Source organism: Colobus angolensis, unplaced genomic scaffold (assembly GCF_000951035.1).
Source record: "Colobus angolensis palliatus isolate OR3802 unplaced genomic scaffold, Cang.pa_1.0 Scaffold58, whole genome shotgun sequence".
Classification (NCBI taxonomy): Eukaryota; Metazoa; Chordata; class Mammalia; order Primates; family Cercopithecidae; genus Colobus; species Colobus angolensis.
Window position 1 is genome coordinate 13,005,007 of NW_012119376.1, and position 13,558 is coordinate 13,018,564.

The 13,558-nt window shown below is 39.0% G+C and overlaps 1 protein-coding gene across 1 annotated transcript in view; it reads left to right on the forward strand.

The window, feature by feature from the left end:
* The window catches only part of MOXD1 (monooxygenase, DBH-like 1), a 99,784-nt gene that overhangs the window by 935 nt on the left and 85,291 nt on the right, over positions 1–13,558 (forward strand). Inside the window, 2 exon segments of the mRNA XM_011962183.1 lie at positions 5–132; positions 9,110–9,207. Coding sequence (XP_011817573.1) covers positions 5–132; positions 9,110–9,207 — 226 coding nt within the window.

The window sequence follows — 13,558 nt, forward strand, 5'->3', positions numbered from 1 at the left end:
CGAGGGCGCAGGTGCGGAGCGTCCCCGGGACCCGCAGCTGCCTCTTACCCGGCGCAGCCCGGCGCCCCCAGACACGCTCACTCTCACCTCCGCGGGCAGCGCCTGCGCTCCCGGACCCCAAAAAGGCAAGCGGTAGGGAAGCCGAGTCCGGGTGACCCCAGGCAGGTTTCCTTCTTTGAACACTTTCCTGTCCCCAGCGCCCCGCTTAATAGAGGCCCCCTGCCCCCAGTCTACACACCTGCAACACACCCCCCTTCATCCCTGATGCGAAGGGAGAATGACCTAGGCTTTGGCTTTGGGGACCTACCGGGACAGCTCTCAGAGGAGGGAGGGGACAGAGCGCTTTAGCACTTCGCGGACTTGCTGTCTAGGAGTAGAAATCTCAGAACTTCCCAAATTGTGGCTATTTTGGAGCCCCCAGGCGCGGGGCTGATGTCAGCTACACCATTCTCCAGAAGAATGAAGGGTCCCTAAGAATCGCTTAGGGACTTTACTATTCCGAGAGCTGTTCAGGAAGCCACATTTAGAGACCAAAATCGAAGGTCCCCAGGCAAAATATCCTATGAAGTGGCAAAACTTTGGCTTACTTTAATAACCAACAAAGTCAATTTGACCGCTGCTGATTGCTTTGAAGGAGCCTAAGTAACCACCTTGCCTGTTCATGGGTGCCTTACTAAATAGAAAAAAAAAAGGAAGAAGAAGATTGTGAGATGACCAGAATGATTAGGTGGTTAGGTTTCCTGGACATCCTTGTTTGATCGTGACCAATGTTTGGATGACGGTGAATGTACACGCTTTGTTACTCAAAAAAATTCATCCGAACATGTTGCGCTTTGCTAAAAGTCTCTTGATCCAGATGAAAACTCCGAATTGTTCTGGCATTGCATTAAGGCTTTATAATAGTATTTAAATCAGTGTTCTCGGTGGATTCAGAATACACTTCTTAGTAATTTTATCCTCAAGTTCTCAGTTAGATTTCCACACCTTTTCGACTGAGATATATCATCAAATTTGAACCCTGATTCTGGCACTGAGCTGTTAACTCTGGCAGGAAATAAAGTGACAAAAATAAAAAGTTCAAAACCACTCTATTGTCTATTTTTTCATAAATTAATCGTTTCTTCCCCCAAATAAGTAACTTTACAACTCCAATAAAATAAAGTTTTATGAGGATTGCATTCTGCTGAAGTCACTGATGTATAAATATTCTCCTCCTGCAGCATCTCAGACATTAACTTTATGAACCAAGTATTTGACCACAAACGCAGGCCTCACTAGGGGAATGACTTACTCTCCTGTGATATAAAGTAGACAATACCTTATATAAATACCTATTTAACATTTTCTTAAAAAAGAAATTTTGACTGTTTGTTTAGGGCAAAGAGTATAGTATGCCCCTTAACTCTCCTTGCATATTCTACAAAAGGGAGAGTAACTATTATTATACTAATATTATAAAATGGGACACACTTTGAATATTAACTCCGTATTATTTATTTTCCCGAAACAGTAGCATTTCTAGAAAGCCCACCCAATTGTATGTCAAATGAAAGGTCGCGAGTAGAATTCTGATTCAACGTGCCGTAATAGGCCCACCACAAAGATGAACTTGGTTAAACTCAGTGTTTTCACCCTGTTGGAGGTTCTTCATAAAGATTGCATAGGACTTAGTAAAGTACTCTTTAGATTGATTTTCAAACATGGACATTTTCTTAAAGTAATTAGTGAATACACATCACTATGAGATAAATTATGACTGGCTGCATTCTCAATACATTTAATGAGCAATAAATAGGATTTCACCTCCATTTTTATTACTAAGGAAATAACATTGTTTTTACATGTAAAGGATGATCATTTTCTTATTTGGCTGACATATTTTACCATTCCATTTCCCTAAACATTCTACTCATTTTAGGACATATAAAATGCATTAAAATTATGCTATTCGATTGAATGGAAAGACAGTTTACTTAAAATCTGTTTAATAAGATGAAATACACCAAATACTATAAATGAAATAAATGTATCAATTTCAGTTTTATTATTCAGGCAGAATGATTCCATTCTCCAATGCTCGAAATTCAATCTCCTCTCTAGAAACTATTTAAGATTCTTCATACACTAGTGTGAGAAGGGTATTTTCAGCAACTATACCAAAAAGTGAATAGGATTCTCTCTCTCTCTCTTTTTTTTTTTTTTTTTTGAGACGGAGTCTCGCTCTGTCACACACCCGGTCTGGAGTACAGTGGTGCGATCTCGGCTCACTGCAACCTCCACCTCCCAGGTTCAAGCAATTCTCGTGCCTCAGCCACCCAAGTAGCTGGGATTACAGGCGCCCGCCACCACGCCAGGCTAATTTTTGTATTTTAGTAGAGACGGGGTTTCACCATGTTGGCCAGGCTGGTCTCAAACTCTTGACCTCAGGTGATCCACCTGCCTTGGCCTTGCAAAGTGCTGGGATTACAGGCGTGAGCCACCGTGCCTGGCCATAAATAGGATTCTTAAATGTAGCATATTTGATTCTACTGTAGACTTTATGTTTTATGCAATTTTGCTCCCAGTGAGAACAACATTTATAAGAAAAATGACACAAAAAACACTGGCTTCTGGGGCATCAGTATATGCACAGCAGCCACTAAGAGTTGGACATTTACATCAGGGTGTATGATAGTAACGTAAGTTGCTATCCTAGTCACCTCATCGTGTGACTTTTTTGCATATATTTTATTTTATCCTTTTAGATTTAATTTTAAACTAAAACTTTAGTTTTTAAAAATTATTCTGACTTTTATTTTCTAATTATATTAAACTCTTCTTTTCAAAAGGGTGTTAACTCCTTGAGAACTATGTAAGTGTAAATTTTTATCAATCAGGTAGAGAATCATTGTCTTAATAGAGGTCACAGGCCCACTTGTCTATAGATGTCAGGAAATAAATCTAAGAGTGACTGGGGGCCATTATCTTAAGTGAAACAAGCTAGATGCATGTTCTTGCTTATAAGTGGGAAATAAATAATGTGTACACAAGGATGTGGAGTGTGGAATGATAGACAATAGAGACTCAAAAGCATGAAGGAGTGGGAAGGTGTGGAGGAATAGAAATTACTATTTGGTACAATGTATGTTATTTGGGTTATGGATACACTAAAAGCCCTGACTTCACCACTATGCAATCTCCGTGTGTAAAGACTCTGTACTTGTAACCCATACATTGGTACAAATTAAAAAATGAGAAAAAGAAAAGAGTGATGAGAGCTTGAATGGAACAGGCAGGATGTAATGCAACCGAGAGGAGATGGCACCTAGGGAACTGGGGGTTTTGTGAGTGAATTACTGTTAATAGGGAATGTAAATCCAATATTGCCAGATCTTCTGTTTGTTCTTTTTTTTGAGAGAAGACAAAAATTTAGATTCTCTCTACTCTTTCTTTCTCTCTCTCTCTCTCTGTGTTTATATAAAAATCTTCTAATTACTAAATACTGGCAGCAATTCAACCATCATATAGTGTACGTGCACACACACACACACACACACACAATTTCAGCTGGGATATATCTCATAGACAGCCTAATCTGGGACTCCGAGAGAAAGTCTAATATTAATGAAGAATCAACCCAAGTAATGAAAATTCATGAAAGGCAGAGAGGCGAGTCCCATTTCTTTTTAGGCCAGTTCTATTCTGTGCCAGGAAATGGGTACAGTATTGGGGGCCTTGCCCATTGTTTTGGTTGTCTATTTTTGTGTAACAAACCATCTCCATACAGAGTAGCTTAACACAATGACAAATTTCTTTTGCTCACAAGTCTGAAATTTGGTGGGGACAACTCCAAGGTGGGTGGTTGGAAGAATATGAAGCCTTGTTTCCTTGAAGTTATGGCTGGCAGTTGATGTTGGCTCTGGGCAGGGACCTTGCCTGGTGCTGTGGCAGGATCATAGCCTCTCTCTGTGGCTGCTTGACTTTGTCACAGCATAGTGGCAGGTCCCAAGTGGGAACCAAGAGGCCAGGTGGAAACTGTATAGCCTTCTATGACTTAGTCTTTCGCTGTGGTCACAAGCCCACTAGATTCAAGAGGGAATGTAGACTCTATCTGAACATCACGTTGGAAGACAGTCACATGGGAAATCAGCAGTGAAGCCCCAAGTCTTGGACTTTCGATGTTGGGAGAGACTTTTTATTACTGATTCAATCTCATTACTCATCATTGGTCTATTCAGGTTTTTTCGTTCTTCTTGATACAGTCTTGGTAGGTTGTATGAGTCAAGGAATTTATCTGTTTCCTCTAGGTTTTCTAGTTTGTGAGTGTATAGTTGTTCATAATAGTCCCTGATAATCTGTTGCATTTCTTTGGTATCAGTTATACTTGTCTATTTTTTCATTTTTGATCTTATTTGGGTATTCTTTCTTTTTTTCTTGGTTATTCTAGTAAGTTATCAAGTTTGTTGATCTTTTAACAAACTTGTTGATCCTTTGTATTTTTTTGTCTCTGTTTTGTTTAGTTTTGCTCTGATCTTTATTATTTATTTTCTCTTACTAATTTTGGATGTGGTTTTTCTGGTTCTTCTAGTATTTTTAGGTGAATTATTAGATTGTTTATTTGAAATCTTTCTGCTTGTTGATGTGAGTGTCTGTTACTATAAACTTTCCTCTTAGCACTGCTTTTACTGCACCCTATAGGTTTTGATATGTTATGTTTCCATTTTATTTGTTTTAAGAATTGTTTTGATTTTCTCTTTAATTTCTTTCTTGACCCAATGGTCATTCAGTAATATGTTGTTTAATTTTCATGTATTTGCACAGTTTCCAAAGTTCCTCTTGTTATTGGTTTCCAGTTTTATTTCATTGTGGTCTGAGAAGATACTTGATATGATTTTGATTTTTTAAAATTTATTGAGACTTGTTTTGTGTCCTAACATATGGGCTGTCCTAAGGAATGTTGCATGTGCTGATGAGAGGAATGTATATTCTGTAGCTGTTGGATGAAATGTTCTGTAAATGTCCGCTAGGTCCATTTAGTCTAATGTGCAATGTAAATCCAATGTTTCTTTGTTAATTTTCTATTTAGATGACCTGTCTAATGCTGAGAGTGGGCTGTTAAAGTTCCTAACTATTACTGCATTGGAGTCTATCACTCCCTTTAGATCTAATAATAATTGCTTTATACATCTGGATGTTTTGGTGTTGAGTGCATATATATTTAGAATTGTTGTATTTCTAAATATGCATGCAACTCTTGCTGAGTTGATCCCTTTATCATTACATGATGACTTTCTTTGTCACTTTTTAGTGTTTTTTACTTAAGGTATGTTTTACCTGATATGAGCGTAGCCACTCTTGCTCACTTTTGATTTTTGTTTGCATGGAAGTTCTTTTTCCATCCTTTAATTTCAGTTAGTATGTGGCTTTACAGGTGAGATGAGTATGGAAAGCAGTGTATAGGCAGGTCATGTTTTTTAATCCATTCAGCCAGTCTGTATTTTTAAGTGAAAGTTTTAATTTGTTTACATTCCGGATTATTATTGATATCTGAGAGCTTATTCCTCGTATTTTCTTAATTGATTTCTAGTTGTTTTGTGTATCTTCTGTTCCTTTCTTACTCTCTTATTTTTCACTATTGTGGTTTTGTGATTTTTCTGTAGTGGTAACATTCTAGTCTTTTCCTTCTTTGTATGTTTGCTCTAGTAGTTTTTATATTTCATGTGTTTTAATGATATTAGATATTGTTCTTTCACTTTTGGGTATAGGACTCCCTTGGCATTTCTTGTGAATCTGGTCTAGTGGTGTTAAACTCCCTCAGCTTTAGCTTGTCTGGGAAAGACTTCATTTCTCTTTCATTTTATGAAGAATAACTTTTCTGGGTATGGTATACTTGGTTGGCAGTTTTTTTTGTTTGTTTGTTTCAACATCTTGAATATATCAGCCCTTTCTTTCCTAGTCTATAAGGTTTCTGCTATTAGTCTAGTCTGATAGGGGTAGCTTTATAAGTGACTTGATGCTTTTCTCTTGCTTTTTTGAATTTTCTCTGTGTTTTTGACCTCTGATATTTTGATTATAATGTGCTGGGAAGAAGAACTTCTTGAATTGTATCTATTTGGAGACCTTTGAGCCTCTTGTTTCTGGATGTCTAAAGTTTTTTGCAAGACTTGGAAAGTTTTTATCTGTTGTTTTGTTAAATAGATTTTCTAACTCCTTCATTTTCTCTTCACCTTCTCAGATCCTAAATTCAAATACTTGGTCACTTTATGATGTCATATAGGCTTTGCTCATTCTTTTTTTATCCTTTTTATTTATTTTTGTCTGAGTTATTTCAAAATACCTGTCTTCAAGTTCTGAGATTCTTTCTTTTGCTTCATCTAATCTATTGTTGAAGCTTTAGAATGTATTTTGTATTTAATTCAATGAATTATTCCATTGTAGAATTTGTTGGTTCTTTTTTTATGACATCTACCTCTTTGGTAAATTTCTCATTTATTTACTGAATTGGTTTTCTTGTTTCTTTGCATTATTTTTCAGTATTCTGTTGTGTCTCACTGAGCTTCTTTAAAATCAATATTTTGAATTCTTTTTTGGGGAGTATTTCTTAAATTTCTTTTTGATGAGAATCTGTTGCTGGATAATTATAGTGTGCCTTTGGAGATATCACATTTCCTTATTTTTTCATGTTTCTTATGTCCTTACATTTATCATTTGTGCATCTGATGTTATGGTTGCTCCAATTTTTTGAATTTGCTTTCATAGGGGATGACATTTTTTGAAGATTTATCTATGGTGTTGGCTGGGTAGGGCACTTTGGCCTTGACTCTAGGTGTGGGTGGTTGTATAGTCTCTGTGTAATTTTTCCAGCTGTAAACAGTGTCAATGGTGTCTGTGATTTCCTCAGTGGTTTAGGGTGTGATTATTAGTGGAGGTTGTGGTGAAGTTTTGCTGGGAACTAGGACATTAGGTGGGCCAGTCTTTGGGCCTCAGTGGTGGCAGCAGTGGGTTGAGCATTAGCCTCTCTAGGTGTTGGGAATATCAGGGTGGGTCAGAAGGGTGGGCAGGTTATCATGCTCCTGGGTAGCAGGTATGCTGTGGCAATGGCAGTAGCTGTGGTGGGACAACTTTCTGGAACCCACGTCGTCAGTGCTGGTTTGGTGATGTCCATGATGAACTGGGCGAGCTGGTCCTTAGTCCCGCAGATGGCACATAAAAATGTACAGCTGCCTTTTTGTTGGGGTGGCAAGGTCACTTCCAGTGGTTCCTGCCTCAGCCCAACAGTGGTGTCTGTGAGTGATGAGTGTCAGTTGGGCTCCACGGATATGGAGGTGCAGGGTCTCTTGGGTCCCCAGGCAGGACACATTGTGTCTGGGGCAGGGCTTTCATAATGGCACTGTGCTGCAGCTGCTTAGGACTTGGGGGTTTGTAGGACTCAGCATGAGCTCCCTCTCTAGAGCAATGCCGTCGTGTGATCTTCAGGCAGTTCTCTATGAGTCTTAGGGCCCATGAGAGTCCAGGGGCTCTCCTATGGCTAGCATTGTAGAATTCTGTGGCAGGAATGTGGACCACTTGGTGTCTCTCACTTACCCTTTCCTCACATTAAGGAGCCTCTCCAGGCTCCCAGCTGATCCCAGCCAAGCTGGCTTCCTTGCTTCCTTCTTCTTCCTTGCTTTCAGTGCTTCCCATCACTTCTCTGTTGAATTCCAGTATTCTGTCTCAGATGATCTATTCAAAATGTGATTATCTAATTGCTATTTTAGCTCATCTCCCTGGAAAGGTGAGTACCAGATGCATTTAGTCAGCCATCTTGAAGATTCCCTACTACCACTTTTGAGTACCTGTCTACAGGCATCCATTCTATCTTGGCGCTACTGAAATTGGGAGCAGTGTTTACTTATTCTCCTTTCCTTTCCCACCCCCTTCTCTCTCTGACACACACACACACACACACACACACACACACACACACTCCACTCACAAGGAGTTGGAAGCAGTTGATAATTTTTCAACTGTCCTACTATTCCATACCCTCTCCACCCTAGAAGAAGACTTTCGAAATTCAGCAACCATATATTTTTCAGTAGTTGGCAATCACTAATTCAGGGTTAGATCCAATGAGACTACCTCCAGAGGGCAGTGTGACATTTACCTGTGGACTGGTGGAGTTAAGAAATCAGATTTTACTTAAGGCCACAGGCCCTTTAAAACTATATCCAGGGATCTGGCATATGGAAATTTGCACTGCCCATTTTAATCTTTCTGACTCCTTCTGGAGATATTTCTGCAAAGAGGATATTAACAGGTATAATCAAAATGGGAAAGAAAGAGAGAAATGTGGTTGTAAAGTGAAGCCTGTCTCAGCATAATCTATTGGATAAGTTGTTCTGGAGCAGCTCATGCTTGTGGAAACGTTTCCCTTGAATGCTGCCAAGGTCACTTTCTACACCGTCTTTCACAGAAGTGCCGGGGTGAGGTGGGAAGCCATCTCCTTTTGCACTGGCTTTTCAGAACCTGACTATTTTGTCTTAGTGAATCAGCTCAACTCTCATTGCCCTGAAGGATTCATGTCCTTTCCTTGTTGTTTGCCCCTTTTTGACACAGAGCAACTCTACCCCCACCCGAATCATTTAGCAACTGTGAGTGCCCATTTGAGGCAAGTAATGCAGCTGATGAATGCTGAGTTTGTGTGAATTAGAGAAGAGAGCTACGTTGTTGAATATGCCTGTTGAATTTGCACAAAAATTGATTCACCCTTCTTATGGGGGTATAAATTGCCGGTGAATGGAGGCTGAAACATATGTTACCATTTCTTACAACCTTGCTTGCTTGTCTCAAAAACTGAGGCCTTCTGTGATGTGAAGTATCTTCAGCAGCAGGGTAATTGCTGCTGGGCCACTTGCTGAGGAAGTGCTTGGAACTGATTTGAAATCACAGAAAACAGCCAGCATTCTTTGTGGTTAACGATGTGCTTCTTTTAAGCACACCCCAGCCAAGGGCAACAAAGAAATGTTTGGAAAGCAAATTGAAAGGCTGTAAGGGACAGATGAAGAGAGTGTGCAACCCTGACGCAGCTCAGCTGGTGCTTTGTTAAGAGATATTTATAAGTCTTCGGATTATGCCCCCCGATTTCCAGACAACGAAGGGACCTCTCCAAGCGTCATGCTTTGTGCATTAGTAATAAGGACACATGCTCCAGAGTAATGCTGGAACACAGGATGATGCTCTTCAGCTGTATGCTTCTCACTGGCAGAGCAGATGATTTCATAATTAGCCCGAGGAAACAGGCAGACCTAACCACCAAGGAAACAATGCACCTGAATTGACAAAGTTCAAGGCTTTAGGCAACGGATGGCATATTTCTGGAGTGTTGGAAGGAGAGGCAAGAGTCTACTTCAAAGAAACTGAATGGTAGTTTATTGATTTTTCATTTGTAATAGAGCCCTGTTAAAATAAAGTTACTGGTGAAAGGGATGAATTTATTACTCATTGTCATGTTTCTGGAAGTATTTGATCCATATGTAATAAAAACAACTGCATATGGATGACTCACAATGCTTTTCATTGTAACTTAAAAAAATAACTGGTAAATAACTTTTAAACAGGAAAAACATTTCCCCAGGAAGCTTCTTCTAAATCTAATTCTTTTTAACTTGTTAAATTTCAGTAGGGAAAAAAGCTGTTCATAAGGACACCATATAGCATACACACAAAAATGTCTGCAAAAATAATTTCAAATGGATAATTTTTATTAACTGTAAGCTAGGGATTATATATCTGAATATCATACAAGTAATGTATGGATCAGATTTAATTTATTATGAAGGTCTGTCTTATTCATCTAATTTAGCCAAACATTGTGAGAAAATCTTGACCCTATTCCTGCTTTTATGAGCTAAATATTGATGTTTTGTGTATTTACTCGCTGCCTCTTAAGAGCTCATACTTTGGTCGATTGCCCTCAAACCTCCTACTGTTCCTTGCCTCTCCCCTCAATGTTTCATGTTAAACCTTAGGTAACTGTTAAATGGCTTACTAGGGCCATACAGATCAGCAGCCTGGATTTATTCCTCTGAGGTCCAATTTGGTGGTCTTCTTCTCCTGAAAGCAAACTGTAACTTACATAAAAACATATGTTAATTTTCCTCCTAAATAGTGAAAGAACATGTATAATCAGATACATTTTAAACAAAGTCATAAAATGAAATCATGGCATTTCTCTTACTGCTTTTATTACACTATAAATGGCACACTTACACATTTCCATAATGTGATGTTTATGATTTTTCATTCATCATTGCGATACCTTGTGATAAGTCCTTACAGTGTGTCCTCATGCAATTCTCATGATAGTCCTGTGAGGTCAATATCTTATTGCTCTCATTTCGTAGGTGTATAAACCTGGGGCTCCACGTCACACAGCATGGAAATCGTCTGTGGCTGTCATTTGACTGTTTCAGGAAGATACTCAGAATGTTGGAATGTTCATTTACTGAATATTTACTGAATATTTATTGAACACTTCTAGATGCTGGGGACGTGATATTGAATGAGATAAAACCATTGGTATCAAGGAGCCCGTATTGTGGTGGGGGGGGGTGGCAGCAGTAAACAAATAAATAAGCAAGAGAAACATCAGAAAGTGCTAAGTGCTGTGCAGATAATTAAAATGGAGTGACGTGATAAGCAGTGTGTCTGTGTGGCTATTTGAGATTAGGGTGCTGATACTCAAAACATGAAAGAAAACAAGTGTCCCAAGTTTTGAAGATTGCCTTTCGACGTTAACCATAGTGTGTACAGTTCAAAGCATTATGTACTATGAAGAAGATTATCTGGCATGGGCATCAAAGAATTCAGTAGACCTTGAATACAGGAAACTACCTACCTGAGAAAAATATAATTAATGTTTTTTCAAATGTGTCTGAACTGCATGAGCTCTCTTTTCTATTTCTGTGGGATTGTTACACAGATGTTTAGTAAGCTCAACTAGAGTCTTTCAAGCTTTGATCTAGAGACTTGGTGATTTTATAGAAGTTTCTTTCTTAGTACTAGGCGTGGATGTATTTCTCTTATGTTCTGTATTCTTTCTCATCTTCAATAATATTAGAGAGCTAAAGGCCTTTGAGAAGATAGATCAACAAAAAATTTATATCTGGGGAAGATTTCCATCTTTCATGCAATTTTTAAACTAAAACTTTGAAATCTCAAATTTCTTAGGAAAAACTAAATTTCTGCCTTTTTTTCCCTATGAAGTTTATACATTGAAATCTCACTTATAAAAGGAAACTCATGATAGATGTAACCAGGTAGACACTAGGCCTCCTGGTACTTGGGAGACCCAGATCCTTTTGGATAGGGCCAAGATGAGTTCATGCTATGGCAGACTGCAGTCCAGTCATGAGCAGTCAGAGCTCATAGAGAAATGAGAACTGGGAAAGATACTTTTTATTCCTATGTCAAAATTTCAAGCTCATCTGCACATTAGAATCACTTGGAGATGTTTTAATAATTCCAGTGCCCAGGCAACCCCGTCCCCCACCAGTCAAAGCACAATCCTTGGGAGGTGGACACAGGCACTAATATATTTTTCAAGTTTCTCCTTTGATTCCAATGTGGGGCAAGTACAGTAACTAATGACCTTATGTGGTTAGGTTCTTTGGTGGGAATCAGGCAACTCAACCTGCAGAAGCATGGAAAATTCCAGGCATAGGATATGGGGATACAAAGTAAGATTCCCATACACAGCCATTCAGAGTGACCATCTGATGTTTTAAGCAAGGGCTAGCATGTGCTTGCACATTTAAGATTATTTTTTAAGATAGGAAAATAAGCTGGGTTTTCCTGACATGGAAACTCTTCTAGGATAAGCTTAATGGGTAAGTATTTTCACTAATTTATATAGTGAAGGCTGGGCACAGTGACTCACACTTACAATCCCAGCTACTCGGGAGGTTGAGGCAGGAGGATCACTTGAAGCCAGGAGTTTGAGGCTGTAGTGAGCTGTGATTGCACCACTGCACTCCAGCCTGGGCAACAGAGCAAGACTCTGTCCCCCATATAATAATAATAATAATTTATGGACTGAGACAACAATTGTTGAACTGAGAGTAGAGGTGTGTTTCAAAATTTTCTGAACTAGGAGGCTTTCTTTCATCCTCATAACCCTCTCCCATTCCTACACACCTTTTGTCAACCGGTATCAGCTGCTCTATTTCTAAGCAACACTAATAACTGCACACACAGAGTTTAAAATTTAACAGTTGTGTGTGGTCACAGGGCGTCAAAGCAATGTTATTTCATTTCATTAGTAAATGAAAGTCCTAGGTAATTCTAGGCTTGTATTTAAGCCAAGAGAAGTATTCTTCTCCAAAATCTTTTATTAGAATTAACAGTAACAAAATGGACCCCCTTTTTATTCTGAAAAATTCTCCAGCGTCTTTCCAGTTATGTAAATAGATACCCCTGCCCTTTCCTTTTCATTCTCCAAGGTTACTAATAAGCAGTGAAATGCCCTCAAGCTATAGTTGCAGAGGGAGGAGGAGGAAGAGTAACAGCACTGGTGGATAATTAGTATCTTATTAGAGTATGGAAGGAACATTTGCAAGTTGATGACTGTATCAATGCTGCCAAATCTTCTAGAGGTACCAGGAATAATTCCATGTGGTTGGCAGGTATTCAAGAAATATCTGCTGAGAAGTGAAGAGCAGGAAATCTTCTAGACTGGGTGTGAATCCCTGCACTGCTTGCTACTTATTCATTGTATGGCCCTTGGCAAACTCCTTAACCTAAGTGACAGTTTCTTTCTGTGAAGAAGGGAGATCATATTTAATGCATGGGCTTTCATGAGGATTAAATGAAATAGGCATGTAAAACTCTTAGTAGAGTGTGTGACACACTGAAAATATTTAATAAATACAAGATATTATGATGAATCAATTGCTTAGCGTAATGAGAGGATGGTCAGAAAAACCAGATGAAGACAAATATTCCAGCTTTTGAACTTAGGGAAAAGGTCTGCACTGAATGTATAGGTAGGAGAGATTATAGTAATTTTTGAAAAAACTTTGAAGTGAAACCTGAAGTAATTGGTTTGTGAACACCTTGTAATCATTAATGACCAGAGACCGGCATGGTTTCAGTACACACAGATTATACAAGACTGCATTTTATTTTGCGTTTGATTTGCTGGACCTGTAGATTAGGGTATTAAATATAGGTGCATCTGAGTGACAATAAGGTATTTTGCAGGGTTTCTCACTATGTCCTTATAGAGGATGCACTAATAAAGTTGAATTAATTATAGTCATTAATATTTTAAATCCATACCCCAAACTCTTTTTTTTTTTTTAGATGGAGTTTCACTTTTTTGCCAGGCTGGAGTGCAGTGGCACGATCTCGGCTCACTGCAACCTCCACTTCCCAGGTTAAAATGATTCTCCTGCTTCAGCCTCCAGAGTAGCTAGGATTACAGGCGTGCACCACCAAACCTGGCTAATTTTTGTATTTTTAGTAGAGATGGAGTTTCACCATGTTGGCCAGGCTGGTCTCAAACTTCTTACCTCAAGTGATCCACCAGCCTCAGCCT